The sequence below is a fragment of the Osmerus eperlanus genome, chromosome 15, assembly GCF_963692335.1.
Source record: "Osmerus eperlanus chromosome 15, fOsmEpe2.1, whole genome shotgun sequence".
In the NCBI taxonomy this organism is placed as follows: domain Eukaryota; kingdom Metazoa; phylum Chordata; class Actinopteri; order Osmeriformes; family Osmeridae; genus Osmerus; species Osmerus eperlanus.
Genome location: NC_085032.1, coordinates 7584972 through 7609296, shown reverse-complemented (window position 1 = coordinate 7609296; position 24325 = coordinate 7584972). Strand labels below are relative to the sequence as shown.

The window sequence follows — 24325 nt, the reverse complement described above, 5'->3', positions numbered from 1 at the left end:
ACTAGGCTTTTTGTAACAGTGTATCCCCACTGAAAACAACAACATTTCACCAATAGATTGTACTTAAGACACTATGAACAATAAAAAAAATGTAGATGATAGACTATTTGAAACATCTGAAATATCTGTTTAATGTGTTAAATGCTGCCTCCCTACTTAGCCTCCCTTAGAATTGTGTAGAGCGTGGCCAGTGTGCTGTTAGGATCTAGTAAATGAACCAGAGGAACGTTCACACCAGTCTCTTGAAAAATTTGATTCTGCAGAGTCATGGCCAACATTGAGTCAATCCCGAGTTCACACAGTGTGGCGTCGTCTTTTAGTTCTTCCACGCTGATGTTGCTTATCTCACTGATCAGAGTCCTGACACTCTCTGGTGTGGAGGACGGTTGCTGAACCCTAGATTCTGTCACGGTTGTGTTCTGAAGTTCTCTTTCAACCAAACCTGACAGTCGCGTTTTGAGGGATGCGTTTTGGGAGAGGACATGATTGCTCAAATTTCTGAAGTGGAACTTGCAGATGGCTTGCTGTGGGTTATTCAACAACAAACACTTTTCCAGCGCCTCATGGGCTTCACACACATCCATAGTCATCATCCCCTTTGCCTCTAGAAACCTCTGGAAATGGTTTTTGTTCAACAAGAGACCGAGGTTTAAGGGACCCCAGTTGATGGACTGACCAGCGAGTCCAAGGTTTCTTCGGTAGTGACAGAATGTGTCCAAGAACGCGTTCGCTGCAGCGTAGTTAGACTGCGAGGTATTCCCAATGAAGGAGGAGATGGACGAGTAACACACAAAGAAGTCGAGTTTGTTGTGCAGGGTCACATAGTGAAGATTCAATGCCCCACTCACTTTGGGGCACAGGACGTTCCGGAACGACGAACGGTCGAGGCTTTCAATCAGAGCATCCTGCAACACGGCTGCACTGTGAAACACTCCTTTGATTGGACAAGAGGGAAACCGTTGTCCAATCCTCGTGATGGCCTTCACAACCTGACAGGGCATTGAAACGTCGCATTGAACGTTCAGAATCGACACCTTGCACGTCTTCTGGAGAGTGTCCATCTCTCCCTGTGTCTCGGCAGACGGAGTTCTCCTGGAGAGCGTGACGATGCAGTCACCTCCCCTGTGAGCAATGAACTTGACCGTCTCAAAGCCTAACCCTGAAAGCCCTCCTGTAACAATATACACACAACTGTGCTTGAAGAGGGACCTTGGCCTCTTTATCAAAGGGATATTGCATTCTGTATTTTCAGATACTTCCCTATTCTCCAAAACCACTTGAGGTATAGTGCTTACGCTGAAGTAGGACTGTGTTTCAGTTGTGGTCTGGGCCACTCTCTGTCCAGTCGATTGAAAGGCGGTGCTTTGCAGGGACAGAGATAAACTATCTAAATGAAGTGACTGCAGCCATTGGCTTATCTTCACTTTCTGTGTCTTCAGGTTTGCTCTCTGGAAAACACTTGACACATGACATCTTTGAATGTGTACATGTTCACTCTCTGGTGCGGCGATGTTTGCCGACATGTGGTTATCACAAATGACAACAACCTGTTTCAACATGGCACTGCATCCTATTCTCACTAGTGGGGACAGATCAACCGGAGGCAGAGCCACAAACGTGTAATCGTGGTCGCTGTTCAGGAGCTCTTCACTAAACTGAGACAGAAGGATTGTTTTCCATCCTGACCTGTTTGCCGTCTGGCTTAAAACCGCCATCAGAGCCGAATTAGGAGCTGAGGAGACGATGGCCAATGCTCTCGATTTCTTTACCTTGGGCAACAATCTGTGCATGATCTCCCATGCCAGCACAAAGTAGGACAAGCACGGAATATCCCTCAGAAACGAAAGCATCTTTGTGTTGTAGCATGCCGCCTCTGGAACTACTATCTTGGAAGTGGCTGTCACAGGATAACAAGAGGCAACATGATCGCCCACTTTCAGTTTACTCACACCCTTCCCTATAGCTGTGACAATACCGCCGAAGTCTAGAGCCAGGACATTGTGTGTCAGAGAAGAATGTTTGTTCCAGTAGAGTGTCTGGCCAAAGTTCATGTCTGAAACAGTCACAGGGCAGTAGTCTGAAGAATGAACACACATTCGTAGGAGCTGAATCTCAACAGATTTGTCCTGTAGAAGGGTACCCTTTTTGTCACAGGTCACAGCAGACAAGTTATCTACTCGATAAGGGTCACTGGTTTGAAGAACGAATTGCTCAAAATCCCAACAGCGGACGCGCTGTTCTGGGCAGACGATGCCTGTTAAGGGCGTGCGCACGATCGTTGTTGAACTTATCTGACCTCTGTCGATCATGACCTCTGGATCCCTGCAGGTGTGTATGACCTGAACTAGGGCCTGGATATCTTCACATGTCACTGAGGCCAGGTCAATCAACTGAAACGAGAGTCCTGGCATCTCAGCTGCACACGCTCTCGTCATCCCAGAAAGCACAAACCCACAGCTGACATGATCCACCGTCTTCTCCGCCGATCGGTAGGTTATGACTCGGATGTTACAGGTGCGTTTGGTGTCTTTTAAAGCTACCACAATCTGGCGAAAGTGTTCACAGCAGTCCACCAAGCTATCTAACGCCTTCTCGGTTGTCAGATGACTGAGATCTTCGATTCCCCAAACAAAAAGGACCTCCTCAAAGCAAGAATCACCATGAAGAGATTGAGACACCAAATCTGTAAGTTGTGAGCACAACCAAAGTTCCCTGTTAGAGACATATGTTGATTCCTGGTTTAGAAATGGTCTCAATGCTTTAGTAATTCCTAGTGTATCCTCAAAAACTAAAGCCTTTGGTCGGCAGCTTAAAAGGAAATCGTCGGAAATGGACGTTGGTGGATGATGGTGAAGTTCAGTGTGAAAGAAGAAAGACTCGGCCACTTGAGAGCAATCACCCAAAAAGAAAATCCGAACTTGTTTGAGCTCTACTAAAACATGTCCTTCTTTAGAAGAAAAGCACCCACAAACATCTATGTGGTCTGACATCATTTTGGTAGCTCTCAAATACAGAACCATCTCCTCTTGCAGGGGTCTAGAGATCACCACACTGCCAATCCCAGATGGCAATCCTGGCCTCACACTTAATCCTCCAATAGCAACCACAGCAGTCATTTGGAGGAAATAATCCAACACTACAGGATGTAGAAAGTACTCATGAAGCTGGTTCAACAATTCACCTGGGACTCTAATGACAGACACAGCCTCCTTGAATTCATCTCCGAAGTATACTTCATCTAGCTGTCGGAAAACAGGACCATACTCGAAGCCTGCGTGGTTGAGGATGGAGTACACCTCATCCCCCTTTCTAACTGATGGGCATCTATCGAAGATAGCATCAAGGCAAAGGGTTTGTTCTTCAATCAATGTTTGACCGTTTTGAATGGTCATTGTGCCCGATGCATGTGTTGCTGTGGAAGACTGTATCTTAAACATGGTGTCATTCCCAGCATGCTCCAGTATTACCTTCATGTGATGAGAGTTTGTACTGAGAGTAAACAAACTTTGAAAAGTGACACTGAGCTCGATTGAGGAAATAGGCATCTTTGGCCTTGAACTAGACGTGATTGAGGCATAGGCCAGTTCCACATACAAAGCCCCTGGAACAATGGAAACACCATTGTTCTTGTGCTCCCAGAGATACGGCATGGTGTGGGATGAGATGATGCATTTGTGCTCCTTGTTGTCGTGCTTTGATTTGGAAATCAGGGGATGGTTAGACGAAGCAGCCATCTCATTTCCTTGTCTTACAGCCTCAAAACACACCTCATTTCTATGATTATCAAATTGGTACCTTGGGAAGGATGTTGGTGGTGTCTCACACCCTGCATAGAACTGGTGCCAGTTGATCCCTATTCCCAGCTCAAACAGTTTGGAGACTGTTTCCAGTATTGTCTCGTGATCTTTCTCTGGCTGCGCAGAGGAGAAAACTGTGATGTTGTTTCCTAAAGTCTCTTGAATGTTCCTTTGGAGAGCCCTTCGAGGACCTATCTCCACAAAGACAATACTCTTCTTTGCCTGGTGGTCTTTGGTTGCTGCTCTGAGCGTTTGTTCGAAAGAAACTGGTTCTCTGATATTCTGTGCCCAGTATCTCCCTGTGATGAAATCTCCATCAGAACACATTTCACCCGTCACTGTCGAAAACAGTTCACACTCCATCTTGTTTGCAGTCAAAGAGCCAATACTGTCATTTACTTGGTCCACAATGGGCTCCATCATATGGCTGTGGTATGCAGCAGGTACATCTAGTACATGAAGAAACAGGTTTTTGCCTGTGAAGAGAGTTTCCAGCTTCTGACGGAGACTGTTGATAGCATCTGCATCTCCTGAGAGAGTGCAGGACAGCGGACTGTTATAAGCAGCGACGCAAATCTTCCCAGAGTAAACTGGGAGGACATTCAAGATGTCCGACACGGCAACGTTGCTGACCACAAGCATTTTCCCTCCAGTGACTTTGCTCTGCAGAGTACTGCGGTGATAAATCACCTTCACAGCATCCTCAAGAGACAAGAGGCCAGAACAGTGGGCGGCAGCAACCTCTCCAACAGAGTGCCCAAGAACAGCATCAGGTTGGACGCCCCAGTGCTTCAGGAGACTGACGATGCCAACCTGAACGGCGAAGAGCAGAGGCTGGACAGCCTCCGGCTTGGTATAATCATCGTTGTCATAACCCTCTGCTATCTTTTGTACGATCCTAGTACTTCTGTAGTTGAGGAAAACATTCTCGATTTCTCGGACCTTGTCTCTGAAAACAGGCTCCTCATTGAGAAGCTGCTTGCACATGCCCCTGTAAGTGACCCCGTTTCCACAGAACACGAAAACCAATCTAATGTCTGACTTGGACTGCTCAACCTTCTTGTTGTTGAAAGACTTCAGTTGGTTCTCTAAGTCGGAGACGGAGTGTGTGAGGAATGCTTTCCTGTACTTGTGTCTCAAAAGGCTCCTGCGACACGCTGAGCTAAAGGCTAACGCTTGTATGTCAGTCGTTTTGTTTCTGTTCAGTCTCTGACGCGTGTCGTTCATACACATCACTAAGGACTTTTCCGAGGCTGCAGACAACACAAACACGTTTCGGCAAGAATGAGTGGTTAGCCTAGGGACCGTAACCTGCCTGTACTCTTTCACCACAGCATGTGCGTTTGTGCCTCCAAACCCAAAGCTGTTGACACCTGCCAGTCTGTCAGTGGAACCTGTCACTTCCCACTTCTCAGCTGTGGTGGTGATGCGTATGTTGAGATCTTTGGCGTCGATACTGGCACTGTCCTCGGAATAGAAGACAGAAGGTACTATGGTTTCATTCTTCATCATCAAAAGTACCTTGATCAGCCCTGCGACTCCGGCTGCAGATTCTGTGTGGCCGATGTTGCCCTTCACAGAGCCGATGCGGAGTGTGTCTGAGCCAGGAGGTCTGGCTGTGGCGATGACTTTGGAGATGGTCCCTGCCTCTATAGGGTCCCCAACTGGGGTTCCAGTCCCATGTGCCTCGATGTACTGGACATTGGACAGGTCAGACGCAGAGTAGATTGTGCGCAGCAGCGCCTCCTGTTGGACCATGGATGGCTTGGTGATTGGAGTGACCGAGCGGCCATCTTGGTTGACGGCAGTTCTGCTGATGATGCCCCACACTTTATCAAAGTCCCTCAGTGCCTGTTCATGGAGGAGTATTACAATATTAAGGGTCAGTATTGCAGTGACATTTCAAAAGGTTTGCATCTTAAATAGACAGTGGAATGGACACTTACATTTTTCAGAGGCTTCAGTAAAACAATCCCACACCCCTCTCCTCTGCCGTAGCCATCTGCTCTGCTGGAGAAAGGTTTGCTGGTGCCGTCAGGTGAGATCATCTTTGCTTTGCTGAGAGCGACAAAGACTCTGGGCTCCAGAATACAGCTGACGCCCCCGCACAGAGCCATCTCACAGTCACCTGAGATTGGAAATGATTTAAACGCTAGCAACATTTTCTGCTGATTGACAAATAGTCAGATGTACTGTACCTTGTTTTATTGCCAGGCAGGCTGAATGCAGAGCCACAAGAGATGAGGAACAGGCACTATCAATAGCAAACGATGGGCCAGTGAGATTGAAAACGAAGGATATCCTGTTGGCTGCCACACTCATAGCTGTGCCTGTGCCATTGTAATGGGTGATGGTGCCAGGACTGTTGTTCAACAGGGTTTCATAATCCCTGTTCATCAGACCTGTAGGGACATATGGATGTCATTTTATTGATTTACATATTCCGTTTTTAGAAATAATCCGATTGTTTTTGTTTCTTGATATAGCAATCACTCAAGTTCAATTGTTTATATTGTTCTAACAATTGTTAGGTAATGTATAAAATAACCTATAGTACCTATATAAACCCCTGTTCTGGTGCCACTGATTTTCTCCATTGGTATCCCAGCATCCTCGAGTGCTCTGTATGCACATTGGAGCAACAGTTTGTGCTGCGGGTCCATGAAGTTTGCTTCAGCTTCCGAGATGCCAAAGAACTTGTGATCAAACTCATTGAACCTGATAGATTGAGATTCAAATTCATTAGACCATTTCTCAAGGGTCAGTTTCACTGAGCTATTCTCCAAAGCGGGACTTTTATAGTCTTACCCGTCTATGAGAGCGGCTTTGGTTGTCTGTGTTTTCCCAGGTTTGCTGTGATCAGGATCATACCAGTACGTGCTGTCAAACCTCTCGTCTGGGATGTCAACAGCACAGTTCCTTCCTTCCAACAGAACGTTCCAGAAAGAATCAAGCCCCTCCCCTAAAACAAAAGGAAAACACTTTGTGCATTTTTACTTTTAACATTTACTTTTTTGCATTTACATTCAAACAGCAATTATCTACCACCAAATATTTCCTTGTCATGCATTCTTACCACCAGGGAAATTGCATCCAATTCCAACAATGGCAATATCTTCATTTGTACCATCCATTTCTTTTCCTCAAACTTTACAAAGGTGCGGAAATCTAAATTGACTTCCACATGCTCTTCAAAAAGTTAAACTTCTTGCTTTTGATCTCCGGTAGGACAAATTATCTGAAGGAAAATGTCTTCTGTATATTTTCAGTCGTTCCTGATAAGAGCCCAGGATTTGGTCTCTTCTTGTGCCTGTGGTGACGAGAGCTCCTCTTTATAAATCCAAACCTCTCTACAGATCTCTATGAGACTAAGGAGGGGCAGATTCATAAACAATAGCCAGTTCTTTGAGAGCCACGCGATCAATTGCCTAACTCTAGCTAATGGCAGGTTTAAATGTCCATGCAATTAACCTTAACAACAGGGTATGGTTCCTTTGAAGACACAATGGATCCTTTTGTCTATTTCCCTCTATTACCGTTGTGAAACTGGACACAACGGTCAGTGGAGGGGTCATTGTCTCTTTAGATCACAATTGATCGGTGGCCATTGTTCTTTCTGAGGTTACACGCACACTCAGTCTACATGATACGGTCATACAACATACATGTCAATTAAAACAAATTCACTTTTAAATACGTTTTATTTGAGCCTCTTTCCAATAGAGAAACAGATCAAATCATGGTATTCAGTTTCCTTACACACAATGTCAGTACGGTATATACATTTCCACTTCAACTTAGAATATGTGAAGGTCTTCTTCTATTGGAAAATCAGCACACTTTGAGCACATTAATAAATAAAAACTGTAAATGAAAACGAATAATAAGTCTGAGCTGAACGTTCTGCAGATCTCCACAATTCACATATGAATCGGACTGGGGACAGAACATGAATACAGCCATTCTGTAGTTACATTCTAAATGTACATTAAGGTTGTACGGTTCTTAATTCATTTTTTTGTACACCTACGATAAAATACTGAGGATTTCATCCATCAGAAAAAACAACTATGAAGCAATTCATCATTCATCAAATACTAGGGCCAGAAATGAGTTTCAGCAAACTGTTTTTCCTCATAACTTTGATAAAATACCAAATATAGGAGATTTTATTTACAGAACTGTTACAGAAAACAAATTTGACATTGCGCTGCAGAAGCCATGATGGCTTATGCTCATTTCGTTTTCCCATGCATTTGTGCAGTCTCTTAAATGGCATCCAATAGGAAAGATGTGGGTAAAAACACAAATTCATTTGCATTTTGTGTAAAAGGGGGAGTATGACAACAAAATAATAATCTGTGATCTACAAAGCCTTTCCATAGGTTGGTATTTCCAGCAGACCACGTCTGTCTCAGAGTCCCTATCAGCCACTGACTCATCTAGGGTCCAGAGCCTTGCCCTCCACAACCAGCTTGATCTCTTTGGCGTCTAATGTTTCATAAGTCAGCAGCGCGTTGGCTAGCTTCTTGTGCTCGTCACTGTAGGTCTTCAGGATGTTTTTAGCACGCTCATACGAGTCCTGTTCAGAGACAGAGGAATAAAACATTTGGACAACAAAGAAAATACCAAAAAAATTCAAAAGATGGTTTAGATGATCTTGAGATTGAAAGAAATCTTGAGAGAGATGGGGGAGCGGGGCTACCTTAAGAAGGACCCTGACTTCCTGTTCGATGGCGGCCTGCGTCTCGGGACTCTGTTTGGTCAGGTCAGCGTAGGTCATGACCCCAAGCTGAAAGAGGCAGAACACAAACAGTGAGGTTTAGAGACACACCGGACCTCTTACACAACAGCAGCTCAGAGCAGTCCAAGAGTGCCTGGGTTGCCAGATTAGAAGCAAACGAAAGAAAAGTGCATTGAGCCAAAACATCTAATCTCAACATAAACATGGTCCTATGACTGACAGTATGGGTTAAATATCAACAACTTTGCTAACTGTACAAGTTATAGAGGGCATTATGGTAAAATGACCCTGGAGAGGGAGCTAATTAACGTGCTTGTTTATCAATTTACTATCTATGATATCAATTTGATATCAATAAATAAGACTGTGTGCTGTCCATGTAGCGGCAAATGTCAGGACACTTGGGAGAATGTCTTCTGTATATTTTCAGTCGTTCCTGATAAGAGCCCAGGATTTGGTCTCTTCTTGTGCCTGTGGTGACGAGAGCTCCTCTTTATAAATCCAAACCTCTCTACAGATCTCTATGAGACTAAGGAGGGGCAGATTCATAAACAATAGCCAGTTCTTTGAGAGCCACGCGATCAATTGCCTAACTCTAGCTAATGGCAGGTTTAAATGTCCATGCAATTAACCTTAACAACAGGGTATGGTTCCTTTGAAGACACAATGGATCCTTTTGTCTATTTCCCTCTATTACCGTTGTGAAACTGGACACAACAGTCAGTGGAGGGGTCATTGTCTCTTTAGATCACAATTGATCGGTGGCCATTGTTCTTTCTGAGGTTACACGCACACTCAGCCTACATGATACGGTCATACAACATACATGTCAATTAAAACAAAGTCACTTTTAAATACGTTTTATTTGAGCCTCTTTCCAATAGAGAAACAGATCAAATCATGGTATTCAGTTTCCTTACACACAATGTCAGTACGGTATATACATTTCCACTTCAACTTAGAATATGTGAAGGTCTTCTTCTATTGGAAAATCAGCACACTTTGAGCACAATAAATAAAAACTGTAAATGAAAACGAATAATAAGTCTGAGCTGAACGTTCTGCAGATCTCCACAATTCACATATGAATCGGACTGGGGACAGAACATGAATACAGCCATTCTGTAGTTACATTCTAAATGTACATTAAGGTTGTACGGTTCTTAATTCTGTACTTTTGTACACCTACGATAAAATACTGAGGATTTCATCCATCAGAAAAAACAACTATGAAGCAATTCATCATTCATCAAATACTAGGGCCAGAAATGAGTTTCAGCAAACTGTTTTTCCTCATAACTTTGATAACATACCAAATATAGGAGATTTTATTTACAGAACTGTTACAGAAAACAAATTTGACATTGCGCTGCAGAAGCCATGATGGCTTATGCTCATTTCGTTTTCCCATGCATTTGTGCAGTCTCTTAAATGGCATCCAATAGGAAAGATGTGGGTAAAAACACAAATTCATTTGCATTTTGTGTAAAAGGGGGAGTATGACAACAAAATAATAATCTGTGATCTACAAAGCCTTTCCATAGGTTGGTATTTCCAGCAGACCACGTCTGTCTCAGAGTCCCTATCAGCCACTGACTCATCTAGGGTCCAGAGCCTTGCCCTCCACAACCAGCTTGATCTCTTTGGCGTCTAATGTTTCATAAGTCAGCAGCGCGTTGGCTAGCTTCTTGTGCTCGTCACTGTAGGTCTTCAGGATGTTTTTAGCACGCTCATACGAGTCCTGTTCAGAGACAGAGGAATAAAACATTTGGACAACAAAGAAAATACCAAAAAAATTCAAAAGATGGTTTAGATGATCTTGAGATTGAAAGAAATCTTGAGAGAGATGGGGGAGCGGGGCTACCTTAAGAAGGACCCTGACTTCCTGTTCGATGGCGGCCTGCGTCTCGGGACTCTGTTTGGTCAGGTCAGCGTAGGTCATGACCCCAAGCTGAAAGAGGCAGAACACAAACAGTGAGGTTTAGAGACACACCGGACCTCTTACACAACAGCAGCTCAGAGCAGTCCAAGAGTGCCTGGGTTGCCAGATTAGAAGCAAACGAAAGAAAAGTGCATTGAGCCAAAACATCTAATCTCAACATAAACATGGTCCTATGACTGACAGTATGGGTTAAATATCAACAACTTTGCTAACTGTACAAGTTATAGAGGGCATTATGGTAAAATGACCCTGGAGAGGGAGCTAATTAACGTGCTTGTTTATCAATTTACTATCTATGATATCAATTTGATATCAATAAATAAGACTGTGTGCTGTCCATGTAGCGGCAAATGTCAGGACACTTGGGAGAGCAGATATGTCAGGGTTGAGTCTGAATTCAGGGCAGAGGGAGAGATTAAGGTGGAGGAAGTCTGGAATGTGGTGGCTCAAACACAAGCTGGCCATGAGATTCCTCCAACCACATGGAAAAGCCTGAGAATGGAACTTCTGCTCTTCAGCAAACGCTAGCTTTGTGTCATGGGTCACCAGGGTAAAGCCATCGCACTTGTTGCACATTAAACCTCATCCCTGGTCGTATTGACACATTTAAAATCCAACATTTTTGCAACATCCAAAAGGAGGAAGTCATACCTTGTCACTCATTCCAAATCTGGTCACCATCATTTTAGCAATTCTGGTTGCTCCGTCAAAGTCACTTGAAGCTCCTACGATGCAAAAGAGAAAGCTTGAGGTTCAACGCGTTGAACGATGCTGCTGACCAAAACGTGATATTCCTTCACAGCATTAAAAAAATAGACAAAATAAATTAAACATTCATTTAGCAGATGCTTTTATGCCAAAGCGACACCCAGTGCAGGGGGGGAGGATTTGAACTTGCGATCCCTGATCTACAGTCAAATTCTCTACCACGGAGCAGCACCCTCATCACAATACGCGATCAACACGGTCGTCTTCCCACTGGCCCAGTCTTCCCATTGGCCCAGCCTTCCCACTGGCCCAGTCTCCTCACCCGTGGTGATGTAGTCGTCTCCGAAGATGAGCTCCTCGGCCACGCGGCCGCCCATGCTGACGTCCATCTGGGCGAGGAGCTGCGCTCGCGTCTCGCTCCAGCGGTCGTTCTCCGGGAGCATGGACACCTGAGGAGGGATGGAAGGAGGGAGAGACAGAGAGAGAGGGTGAGAGAGATAAGACAACAGGGGATGAATGGGCCTTGTTGTTAAGACACGGGACAGAAGGGCTGTGAAGACGGGGGACTTCTCACATGTCCCAGCGTGGGTCCTCGGGGCATGATGGTGGCCTTGTTGATGGGCGTGGCGTCCTTGGTGTAGTACGCCACGATGGCGTGGCCGGACTCGTGGTACGCTGTGATGGTCTTGTTCTTCTTATCGATCTCCACACTCCTTCGCTCAGGACCTGGCGCATGTAAAAGACAACCATGTTAAGTCTCCGTATGAAATATCCCACTGAGAACCCTGGATATTGTGTTACTGTTACAGTCTAGATGAGGACCACCATTTTTTTTTATTTCACTGCACCCTAAAAAAATTCCCAATTGAATGACAGTTCCAAATTATAGCTCCTAGGAGGAGGTCAAACAATTATCTGATTCATCCATCCATCATTAGTTCTGCCTGGAAAAATTGTGCCCTGGTATAAATCTAAGACCACCAAAAGTATTCTGGGATAATTACCTGCAAAGCAGACATGCACTGATCTGACAGTCTCCCTGTCTGATGTGAATTAAAAAGTTATACCCTGTCGTTAATCCATCGCACATGTTCTGCAGATAGAGCTTAGGCAGAGTGTGAGAGTCTGTGTGTGTGTGAGTGTGTGGGAGTGAGTCTGTGTGTGTGTCAGAGTGAGTCTGTGTGTATTGGTGTGTGTGTGTGTGTGCGTCAGTGTGTGAGTCTGTGAATGTGTGTGTGAGTATAAGGGTGTGAGTGCGTGTGTGCGCATGCGAGAGACCACTCTAACCCATGAGGATCTTGTCCTTGGCGAACTCCAGTTCCTTCATGGTGACCAAGTCCTTGCCGTCCACGGCTGCCTTCAGCGCCGCCTGGTTCACCAGGTTCTCCAGCTCTGCCCCCGAGAACCCCACCGTGCCCCGGGCGATGATCTCCGCCTCCACCGCTGAAGCACAAAACAGAGGGGCCGCCTGTGAGCGACGTCACGGCCCACCACTGAGGGCTCTCTCGGTAAGACCCCAGGATCAGGTGTCCGTGCAGCTTCGGCTTGCTCCAGTTTAACCCCGCGAGGAAGCGTTTTCACGTATCGGTTTACACTCTGCTGAACTGTGCTGCACATCAAACGTTTGTTTTGGAAGTATCGGGTATGGGGGTTCCGGTGACCGGGCTCTGTGATTGGAGGTTACCTACCAGGATCCACTTTGATCTTGGTCAGGTACCAGTTGAGGATCTCCGTGCGTCCCTTCACGTCAGGGCGGGGCACAGTCACCTGCATGTCAAACCTGCCAGGCCTGACCAGAGCACTGACAACCACAGAGAGGGAAGGGAGGGCGAGAGAGAGAGAGAGAGAGAGAGAGAGAGAGAGAGAGAGAGAGAGAGAGAGAGAGAGAGAGAGAGAGAGAGAGAGAGAGAGAGAGAGAGAGAGAGAGAGAGGAGGCCGAGCGAGGGAGAGAGGAAGAAGGGTGGAGAGAGAGGGAGAGAGACAGAGAGGTGTTCACAACCTGAAGAGCTGTCACCATGGTCACCTGCACCATCGTTCAAACTTCGTAACTAGAACCTCACGTGGAAAAGAGATCTCAGTCGCTTTCACATAGAAGTGGATCAGTGCGTAACCTTGTGTACCAACACAGTTCCCCTTTACATCTACCACTGACTAGCTGCATGCCTGAATGGTCATTATACATTTCGGAATGACCACGAGGAGCTAGACATGCAATGAGCAGTTCTGCTCAAGCTGAGCTGATGAAATCGTACATACTTAAAGCGAGTGAGAATAACCTTTTGAACCTTTAAGACTTGGCAACCCGTCAAGTCTATCCCAACCGGAGGACAAAGCCTCACGTCGGATTTGGAGTGAAAGAAAGTGTAGTTTCAAACTGTAAACGCACTTGTCCAAAGCCTCAGCGAAGTTGGTGGCTCCGATGACGATGACCCCTTCGTTTGGTTTGAACCTGCGAAGTATTCCAATGTTTACGACGAGGCCACACGATCCAAGAAAAACATTGTGCATTTCATGTTTTTACAACTTTCTGAGTGTTTAGGTGTAGTTTTACGAGCGTATCTGACGCCCTCTGTGACTGCTTGTAAAAAAGGGCTATAAAAATAACATTTGAATGAATTGCAAGGCTTGACAAATACAAGCCAACAGATTATCATTTGTTCTCAGGCACCGGACGGACGCACCCGTCCATCTCTGCCAGCAACTGGTTGATGGTCTGTCTGGAGTAGGGGTGCATGGGAGACTCGATCCTCTTCCCCCCCACACTGTCCAGCTCGTCTATGAAGATCACACAGGGGGCGCTGGCTTTGGCCTCCTCTACAAGCCAAACAGAAGGAGAGACAAGGCTGCAGGTTACGTTATCGCTCAAAGTTTCCCCTTTCACAGACCCGAATTGAGGAGTGGATAAGCGAGAGCCATACAGGTTGAAACGTACGGTTCCTTTTACAGAACAAACAAACAATCCCCCCCCCAAAATTTTTTTTTTTGGGTAGGTTTGACGCTGGAACTCACTGAAGAGGTTCCTGATGCGACTGGCTCCAACGCCCACGAACATCTCGTCGAACTCGGAGCCGGAGGCGTAGTAGAAGGGCACGTCGGCCTCCCCGGCCACAGCACGAGCCAGGAGGGTCTTCCCCGTGCCTGGGGGGCCCACAAGCAGGATACCTGACCAGGGACAGGCGGCACACCAGTCAACACTTTACCAACCCATTAAGGTGAATGGTTGGACATTCTTCCTATGGATGAAAAAACGGTCTACAATATGAGAGCGAGGATATGCTTTTTATTCACTTAAACAGAGAAAATGAACGGCGGTGAAACAGATAGACAAAAATGAATGTGGTTCAAGCTGGAGCTACCTTTTGGTAGCTTTCCTCCCAGAACGGTGAACTTCTGGGGGTTCCTGAGAAACTCGACCACATCCTGGAGTTCGTTCTTGGCCTCCTCCACTCCTTTGACGTGGTCGAACGTAACGTTCTTCATCTGGACGGGGTCCACGGCAGAGTCCAGCCCGGACGTAGCGCGGAACCTCACTGCAGCAACACACAGTGACGCAGTCAGACGAGAAACACTGGGAAACGGACACAATCATCTGTCCCAATCATCATTAGCGTCGGTTAACATGTTCAGAAACATGTCATCTTGTGTTAAGAACTGCACACCACACCACTCCTAAACAATACAATATCCCTCGAACCATGACATGGACCCCCACGCTTCTTAATCAAGCAACAGTACTCACTAGCACAACAAGACAACCATTTAACTTCAACAGATTCACTACAAGGATCCACATAATAACCTCGTCTACATGAGTGGAACAAAGTAAGTCCTGTCATAGCGTATCCACCCTTCCACTGTGGCAAAATATCTACTCATCGATCTAGTCATTCTCTTCTCTGGTGTGAATGTAGGGTTATTCATGCGAGCATAAGAATGAATAGAAAACAGCAACAAACCGGTATCAGAAAAGGAGCCTTTACCCGATAGAAACGGGGATCTTGACAGGCCGTAGACTCCCACCAGGAGGAGGACCAGCAGAATCAACCTGGTCCTCTTCAGAGAATCTGCCAACACAAGACAGGCCAGTCACATGGGGCAGGCAGGGAGGAAACTCAACTCAGCAGCGCCACCGTGTGGCATCTTGGGGGAACTGCGAGTGGTTTTATAAAGCGATTACAAAACCACTTATGACAGGGCAGCATTGGCAATGTCTTTGAAGACGATGATAAAAAAGAAAGAAAGCTACTACTAAAAACCTGAGTGCTACAATGTTGTGACTACAACATGCTTTTACTTGTTGACCCTTTCATTCGTCATAGAAGTGAGCTATAACAGCTTAAGGGATGAAATGTGATTGCCTTGTGTCTTCCGGGTGAAAGCCTGAGACCGCATGAAGCCTTCAGTGAAGCCTGTCTTGAAGGCATCTTGCTGGTTGTCTGGAAGGATCTTCTGCTTCATCACCTGGTCCAGAGTTTCTGCCTCTGCTCCCTTTTCCCTCATGAGAAGACCCTGTGTGTATGTGTGTGTGTGTGTGTATGCCCATGTCAGAGAGCAAGCGTGATTGAGTAATGTTATGTGACAAAGAAAGAAAAGGAGGGGGTTGAAGAAAGAAGAAGAAAAAAACTATGGGATTAATGTGGACCAGTCAGGTCACAAGACCTAACAAAGCCTCATTAAATGTGAAGTACCTTGCCGAATGTCAAAGCACTGTTGAAAACAGCCTCGTGCATAGTACAACAGAGCAACTGCATACGTAACAAGAAGATAGCAAGATGCCTTGAAAAAGAAAGTACTTTCCCTTCCTTTCCTCACGTTCCCAACTGTGTAGCCCCACCCCCACCCCCCCCCCAGGCAAAGGAAAACAATTACCCCATGAAGCACACTCTCAAACCACGTTATGCTACACATGCCCTAAGATACGGTGGGCTATCACCGCTTTTTAATGTTTATAAAACAAGTGTGTTCTGTATCAACAGATACAGAGGGTACACTGACTGCTAGCCTGTCCGCTGGGGGTTTGGTTAAGTTATGCGGCCTGTAGAGGGACACATTGCTGGGCTGACCTTCAAGAAGGTTGGAGTGTGGCCATCTGGTTCTCCCGGCCCTTCGTAACCAGACTCCATCCTACTGCTTTTGGTCCGTCGAGTCTTGAAGCCCCGGTTCTGGATCCACACTGCAGTAGAGCGGATTGCATCACACAGATCAGCAAAATAAGCTATTGTCAAACTTCATGTAGAGCTGTGACATCTCAACGGGACCTTTTATATGCTTCATTGCTCACCTTGAGAGAACTGCAGCTCTGAGATGACAGTTTGTAACGGGCTGTGGTTCTGTCTGTGGAATATTGGCCGGGCAGACACTCCCAGTCTGCCGTGTGTGAATCCTACAGAAGGAAGTACACATTGCGACAGTTTACTCGCGATGTACATTAGCCATTCTCGTGGCAATCCATGGTGACGTTAACGCAAAGAGTGATCATACGGATACTTATTCCATTAGCCTGGTAACTAACAACTCGTAACTGCAGTGCACACCACACTTGCAAACCAGACAAATTAAGAAGCAAGTACAGGGGTTTCTACAACTTAACACCCTGTACTAAGGCCGATACACATTCAAATTCAATATAGCAATATTCCAATTCCACCCCCCGCCAACCCCACAAAAAAGGTACGGCCCTCACCATATTTGTTGTGGAAGAAGGAGTCTGAGGAGACATGAGACGTCCTCCAGGCTGAAGCGGGGGGAGCTTCCCCAGGCCTGAGAGAGGGCAGCAACCTGCAGACCAGCTCATCCAGCTGACCCACTCCCAGCTCCGACAGACCCAGGTCCCGCGGGCTTACGCTGGGCTGCACACGCACAACGACAACAGAGTTGGGACCGCGTGGGGTATCGCTTAGTGGTTAGAGCATCTGACTACAGATCAAGTGGCGCCAGTTTCAAACGCCTGTAGGGTACGCCGCTTGGGATGAAAAGGGCCGGCTAGATGAACACACACCCGCTGCAAGAATGTGTTAAAAGAGCATCACATTATAGGCCCTTTTTCAACGCTAAGGCCAGTGAGACCAATCACCATGCTTTATGACGACACTCAACCTGCTATTTAAAAAAAGTGTTGGATTTAGGTGCAACTGACTGCGATCCTGAGGCTCTGAAATAGCTGAGACGATTGCCTGGCTTTTGTCTCAGTCACACAAAGATCCCAAGCCTACAGTGTGCTAGGTCTGCATGTTGTTTAGTGCTAGAAATATTGGAGCTCATGGAACTCTGAGCGTGTGGCTCCAGACTGTTATCACTGTCCCTGTATCAACCTCCCTTGACATGTAATGTAAACCGCTGTAGCTGCACGTCTTTTTTACACATCAGCGCTGCTATAGTGTGTATTCTACATATTACTTCTGTTCTGTAATTCTGTAATTGCACACACGGTGTTACATGAATGATAGAATTACCTTTGCGGTCATACAGTGAAATGAATGGAGATTATTTTTTACCTGCAATCTTAACTTCATGGGCCATGAGTGATGTGGTGATCTTAACAATGACAACAAATATTTGAGAAGTGGACACAGTCTCAGGTGTCAGGTTGAATGTTGCAAGCTATTGAGCAAAGTTGCATGCAATTCTAGACAGGCTGGTGGCCCAGTGGCTACCGTGGGTACTTGTATCAGAGGTAAAGTTAGTTGCACTTGCAGTAAATATGGTTTCAGTGACAGACCAAACCATCAGCTAGTCAGACAAACAGAGCTGAACTTAGGCATTTATATTGTGACTGCGGCTAGTTCAGTTATGACTCAGTAAGAACTACTGTCCCATGAGTATGTCTCTAAAGTTAGTTTAAAGTCATCTTACCTCTTTGAACAATTGCTCCTGCTCTTGACTAAGGTCTTTCTGTGGCTTGTGGACAGAAGCAGTGGCTCCAGAGCTAGCGGCGCTCTTCAAGGAATGGAAGGCATTGATAAGTTGACTAAGGGGAACGGTTACCTAGGATGCAGATTTGGGAGACAGAGATAAATCATAACATGGCTGTAACTTGGGAAAATTACAGAGAAATGCTAAACTGAAAAACTAAAACATCGATAACACTAGATACTAGGCAAACACTAGTCAACGCATATATGATGCAATCGTAAGGACAGTAATCGCTATTGTAGTAAGAGTTTTGCTATCAGTGGCTTCTGATTTATTCAAAGTCTGGAAGCAGCAAGCGGGCACTACATCGCATTGCCATTGGACAGATTGTTATTGTTTTGGACCACCACCACAACAGGCCAATACGATAGCTAAGATCTGATACATAACGTATGACCTCTTACATAACCAAAGTTTCTTTCCAACACACCACGTAGCTAGGCAAACTAGATAACCTACAGAAGCTAGCTAGCCAAACTGGGTTAACAAGGATATATGTTATTTATTTTACTAAAATAATCTTGCCTGAATAATAATAGCTAAACATTTTTGCTAATATTATTCAGACACCTAAAGCGAACCAATAATTGTAGCTATCTAGATGAGTATAATATAAAACATTTGAGTTGTTGAGACAACGTCAGAATATCTAAGTGGCTAATTGAAATCAGTGTGATCAGCTACAATACAGTACAGTACTGTAGCCAGCTAACGGTAACTGGAACATTGTGTCCTGCCGGCCGGCCTTTAATGTACCTGTGGCTGGAACGTTGTCGTGAGCGAAAACATTATTCCAGCGAACAGTAATCAGATTGGAAGCTATTCAGAGGGGGTTGGTGTGTGAAAACAGACCCTCTAAGTAACTAAATGTGCCAATTCCTGACTACTGTCCTTTTGTTTTTCTCTTGTTACTCAACACGAACTTCTTCCCGAAAATGGCTTCACGAAAGGTCAACAAGCCTACAAAGTGACGTAGGATACGAAATTATTGCTACCGGTTTAATCACTTACGTATCCTTGTGGTTGCCAGGTTCAAAATGAATTAACCATATTGACAATATTACAATATATTAACCTACCTTATAATGTAAGGCCAGTTTACAATGAATAAAACAAAGTTTAAATGTTTTACAAATAACTCACACCATCTGAAATGTGTAAAAAGCTACTTAAAGTCAACCAACCACAGACAACCACAATTGTACGATTAAATTGTTCCGAAAACAAACTTTTTTTCAAACAATATACGATCAAAGTAATGTTCAGGTTTCTGACATCATTGTTATTCAAAAACATATTTACCTAAAATTGAACTAGTCGAATTATTGTTGTCAAACCAATCTCGTGACGAAACATATGCGACGTCCCACAACCGAAGGAGCGGATTTCAAATTTTCAAAACAAACCGTGCATTGGTGTAGTGCCAGTAAAGCATAGCGAGTACAGATACAACCACATCGTTTTCGTCCCACGTAAATGGATAGTTTTCTGCGGGTCTATTAAATAGTATGCATACATGTATACAGTCATATAATTTTTTAATCCACAACGGACAGGATTCTAACAAGCAGTATGGACTCCAGTGAAACACCTGGTGCTCCCGCTTCTTGCACAGATGGAACTTCGTTCGAAGTTCCAAAGCCTCCGTCAATTGAAGACTTCGTTGTTTTAAAACCTATTAGCCGCGGTGCTTTTGGAAAGGTTTATCTCGCAAGAAAGAAATGCAATCCAAGATTATATGCAATTAAGGTAAACTAAGTAATTCATCACGTCATAGTGTTTGATTGCAACGAACGTTAGTGGGGTCTCTAGCTCGCGCTAGCTAGCTGCTTGGAGAGGGGTCTACCGTGGCAACTAAAATGCATTGAACTAAATATATTTTGTTTTCTTTCAGGTGATGAAGAAAGCAGACATGGTCGACAAAAATATGATGAACCAGATGAAAGCGGAGAGAAATGCATTGGCACTCAGCAAAAGTCCCTTTGTCGTTCACTTGTTCTACTCCCTTCAGACAGCAACCAAAGTGTATCTGGTGTGTGAAACCATGACTGCGAAACATGACTATTCAGACTATAGGGCCGTGTAATCGTAATAAATAACAATATTATGACATTCGTTTTAACGCATCAATTCATATTCACCCACAGGTAATGGAATACCTCATTGGTGGCGATGTGAAATCTCTTCTCCATGTTTATGGATATTTCGATGAGGACATGACTGTGAAATACATCTCTGAGGTGGCACTGGCTTTAGACTACCTTCACCGTCATGGAATAATCCACAGGTGCTGCAACGTTTCAATGCTATTGTGTGGAGATGTTCTCTGTGTTTCACATTGTTAATATCAATCTTGCAATCTGTTTACCCATCTAGGGATCTGAAGCCAGACAATATGCTTGTATCTAATGAAGGCCACATCAAACTAACAGATTTCGGCCTTTCCAAAGTCAAACTTGAAAGAGGTATTATAATTAAATGACCCCTAATCTGTCTCAAATTCACTAAAAGGTCAGTGTTTAGTTTTTTCTCTATGAAATGTTGTCTGTTATCTTATTATTTCCCCAGAAATAAACCTGGTTGATATCCTGACAACCCCTTCACTGATCAAGCAGAAGGAAGATTATTTCCGCACCCCTGGTCAAGTCTTATCCTTGATAAGCTCCCTTGGATTTGTGAGTAAACTTGCTTAAAGCCAGACGTGTATATCTCTACAACTGTACATCCGCTGTGGTGGATTTTGAGATATTTGATTCTTGCTGCCAGGGTAAGCATCTTAATGACTTTTAGTGTATTATGTTAATATCAGAATACACCTGCGGTGGAGGGCAAGCATTGCAGCAGTGAGTCGGTTTTCAGTCCCGTGTCCTGTGAGAAAATGGAACAACGGAATAGCTCTTTTTGCTCGCCCATGATGAGGAAGAAGAAAGAGCATCCATATTCCCCTGTAGGCCCCATGCGGAATTTAGGTAAGTCACTCTATCTTATGATCCTGACAAACAAGTCTACCTTGACAGAAACAAACCTTGTGGTTCAGGTTTTGTTTGTCAGAAAAGATGAGAGACTGGTTAGATCCAAGATCCATTACTGAAAACCTGTTTCCTGTAAACCAGATTATTGACATGGTGAAAAAAGCTTCTAGATCCTTTTGATAATAGATATCTTGTTTGCTGGTGTGTGGATTTATTTCCCCATCCCCCTGTAGCATTTATGAAATACCATGACATCTCTCTGACCACTATGTCCACTTGAACCCTCGTGTGTGTGTGTATCCAGGGCACCACAGTGGTGTGTTCAGCCCATCCGCCTTGGCCAGGAGCCTGACCCCCAGACTGCTGAAGAGCAGGAGGAGGTTTGAAAGCGTGGGCAGCAGCCAGTCATGCCTGTTCCCTTCCCCCACTGCCTCAGAGAATGGTGTCAGCCCTCTATGGGAATTTGAACAGGTTAGAGACTAATACAAGAGAGATTACTTTATTGTCAATGTACACAAGGCAGTTGAAATTTGTCGGCCAATCGAGATTTGTCAATGCAAATGATTTTTCTCGTTTATTGTGATTGGTTCTCTAGGAGAAGGAGAACCTCGCACATCTATACAGTCAGAATGGGAGCCGAGCAACTACCACCTCCTCAGGAGGAAAGGAGACGTCTGAAATGCGCCATCTCTCTACCCTCGCATCAATGGACAGCCGTGACCCGAATGCCAAGACCGACAAAGGACGCTCGTTTTCCATCACCGGAGACCTGTCCAACAAAATCAAAACTGACACTATGGCGGGAAAGAAGCTGCAGTTCAGTGATGCGGAGCCCCCTGCCCTTTCCCAGAAGATTGAACTCTGTCAACCGACAAGTGCCGACGTATGTGGGGCTGACAGCCATTGTCTCGCAGGGAAACAACCAACGGGAAGTCTGTCTGTGAAAAGGGGTTTTGAGGAGGTTGATAAAAGCCCAGAACAAATGGGGGCGCATGCCAAGAAGAAAGATGCAGAATACAAGAGGTGCTACGAGATCCTGGAGGAAGATTTGAAGTTCCGCACTGGTTTGACTGGCTTGTTTTCTACAGTTCATCTAAAAGAAGGAAGGTCTGAGAGTCGGGCATGTGGGATGGTCGAGGGACAGGCGGCCAAACATCCGAGCTCTATTGTTGTGGAGAAAAACCTCCTTTGTGAGTTGGAGGAGCCTGGGGAAGATGAGGATACCAGGGAAGTGACTGACGCGAAGGTCACAACCTCATTGGTTGACCATCAACAGCATAACTTGAGCCTTGACTCTGATGGGTCTCATCATGAAATGTCTCTCATCGGCAGCTGCCCTGACACGCAGCAGCCTCGCCAGTGTGCCAAAGACCTGCGTTCAACATCATCTGAAGAACTAGAGAACAACATCGCACCTCTTGCCCAAATGCCAGAGACGCCCACGCCAAGACCCGGAGACTGTCTTTTCCAGACTGGAGAATCCAAGCGCTCCTTCCTCGACCGAGTCCACGAGCTACCGGGCAGCGCGGCAAAGTCTTCCTCGTTCCTCAAGCCCAGGAATGTCGTCGCGTTCCGAAGCTACTGCAGCTCCATCAACCGGTCCAACGTTTCCTGGAACTCTCGTCTCAGCCTGGGGTCTGTGGACGCCATGGATATGTCCACCTCGGCCTCCCACCACAGCTTTCCTGCCGCTGTAACACCCGTACAGAAGAGACCCAGCTCCAATAGCTCCATCTACCAGGTACATGCAGGAGAACTGGCGTGATTTACCATTTCCTTGGTCGAGATTCCTAGATTCACTGTTTAAGTCGCTTTCAATCAAAATGTAAGACGTGTCAACCTCCATTACACGCCAATGTAAAGTGAGTGAATGCACTCATTTCATGTTCCTGGGAAAAGCATCACTATTGACACCACTGTACCTGATCCAGTAATTATTTGTACTTTTTTCATCCTCAGACCCCACAGGCGATGACGCCTTCCCACACTCCCTTCAGGACTCCTAAGAGTGTCAGGAGAGGCGTGGTACCTGCTGAAGGCGTACCAATTCTTGGAACTCCAGACTACCTGGCCCCAGAGCTGCTATTGGGAATACCGCATGGTAAGATCACCCATGATTGTGACGCTTGAGAGCCCCTTTCGAGTTAAATATGGCATTATGGAGAGTTTCACAGTACAACATGAACTACGAATATGAATACATGAACTACATGCGATTTGACCCAGTTAGAATCTGTGACTGAGATGTATGTCGGTTATGGGACTGAATGGAGCCAGTGAGTAAGTGTTCATTCCCTCCTCAGACTTCATGGTGGACTGGTGGGCTCTGGGCGTGTGTCTGTTTGAGTTCCTCACCGGCGTCCCCCCTTTCAACGACGAAACACCTCAGCTGGTCTTCCAGAATATCCTCAACAGAGGTGTGCTATGTCTGCGGCTCGCGATATATGAAAGGAACTTTGGTTTGTCACGTCACACTTATTCAACTCCCCTTTGACCGTCTTAGACATCCCGTGGCCCGACGGAGAGGAGGAGCTGTCTCCCAATTCCAGGAACGCCATCGAGATCCTCTTGACCATGGACCAGAACAAACGTGCGGGCCTCAAAGGTGAGGCCCGGTGTTTCAGTATGAACTGTGCCATGATTTTGTGTCATTGTGAACTGTGCCCATACCAGGTACGGTTGTAAACAAATGGTTGTCACGCTCAGTTGACCTGAGATATGTTTTGAAATGGGCTGTGTTTTACGATTGTCCACCAGGACTGAAGGAGCACGCTCTGTTTATGGGCTTGGACTGGGACAACCTCCAAGACCAGGCCATGACCTTCATTCCCCAACCGGACAATGAAACGGACACGTCATACTTTGACGCGAGGAACAACGCCCAGCACCTAGCCGTCTCTGGGTTCAGTTGGTAGGTTCAAACACACCAACCTTATCTTAATATAAGTCTTGAAAACTCATCCACTACCTACATTTTTGTGAGTTTTTTTTAAATTAAATAAATCATTATATATAAATATTAATAATTTTGTGTGTGTGAATTGTCCAATTGGTGTGCTGCCCATGCCTCACTGCTTTTATGCACTTTTGTTTGTGGCCAAATCAATGTGGTAACACTGCCATTGTCTGGTTAAACTGTAGAAAATTCTGTTTGCGTGTATGATTTTTTTATGTTCTGTGATAAAAATCTACGAATAAAAAAAGGGTTTTACAGGCTTGAGTTTTTTATTCTGGATTATGGAGAAGGTGA

General features: G+C 45.4%; 3 protein-coding genes and 1 long non-coding RNA gene across 5 annotated transcripts; 1 reads left to right on the top strand and 3 right to left on the bottom strand.

Moving 5' to 3' along the window:
• Positions 1 to 152: 152 nt before the first annotated feature.
• LOC134035347 (uncharacterized) lies at positions 153 to 6931 on the bottom strand. The gene is made up of 6 exons (XM_062480345.1): positions 6874 to 6931; positions 6606 to 6759; positions 6355 to 6515; positions 5996 to 6199; positions 5744 to 5925; positions 153 to 5648 (listed from the first exon to the last, which is right to left on the bottom strand). The coding sequence occupies exons 1-6, from the start codon at positions 6929 to 6931 to the stop codon at positions 153 to 155; spliced, it is 6255 nt and encodes a 2084-aa protein (XP_062336329.1).
• Positions 6932 to 7479: 548 nt separating this feature from the next.
• LOC134034875 (uncharacterized) lies at positions 7480 to 8876 on the bottom strand. Its single transcript, XR_009932284.1, has 2 exons — positions 8503 to 8876; positions 7480 to 8379 (listed from the first exon to the last, which is right to left on the bottom strand). It is a non-coding gene; the product is annotated as an uncharacterized LOC134034875 (long non-coding RNA).
• A 515-nt stretch (positions 8877 to 9391) lies between these two features.
• Positions 9392 to 19047, bottom strand: LOC134035035 (ATP-dependent zinc metalloprotease YME1L1-like). Of its 2 annotated transcripts, none has more exons than XM_062479818.1 (18): positions 18860 to 19047; positions 18044 to 18175; positions 16875 to 17040; positions 16473 to 16574; positions 16255 to 16364; positions 15550 to 15700; positions 15148 to 15255; positions 14548 to 14721; positions 14201 to 14353; positions 13873 to 14005; positions 13578 to 13640; positions 12880 to 12992; positions 12479 to 12634; positions 11766 to 11917; positions 11514 to 11640; positions 11135 to 11208; positions 10406 to 10492; positions 9392 to 10282 (listed from the first exon to the last, which is right to left on the bottom strand). In XM_062479818.1, exons 1-18 carry the CDS (start codon positions 18890 to 18892, stop codon positions 10139 to 10141), a joined length of 2178 nt encoding a protein of 725 aa, XP_062335802.1. In that variant the 5' UTR covers positions 18893 to 19047; the 3' UTR covers positions 9392 to 10138. The 2 variants fall into 2 exon arrangements, with proteins under 2 accessions (XP_062335802.1, XP_062335803.1); XM_062479819.1 differs by having other exon boundaries at positions 15172 to 15255.
• A 406-nt stretch (positions 19048 to 19453) lies between these two features.
• mastl (microtubule associated serine/threonine kinase-like) lies at positions 19454 to 24285 on the top strand. Its single transcript, XM_062479278.1, has 12 exons — positions 19454 to 19852; positions 19998 to 20135; positions 20251 to 20390; positions 20480 to 20568; positions 20672 to 20778; positions 20913 to 21072; positions 21380 to 21546; positions 21671 to 22816; positions 23035 to 23176; positions 23379 to 23492; positions 23579 to 23680; positions 23833 to 24285. Exons 1-12 carry the CDS (start codon positions 19676 to 19678, stop codon positions 23988 to 23990), a joined length of 2640 nt encoding a protein of 879 aa, XP_062335262.1. The 5' UTR covers positions 19454 to 19675; the 3' UTR covers positions 23991 to 24285.
• The last annotated feature ends 40 nt before the right edge of the window (positions 24286 to 24325 follow it).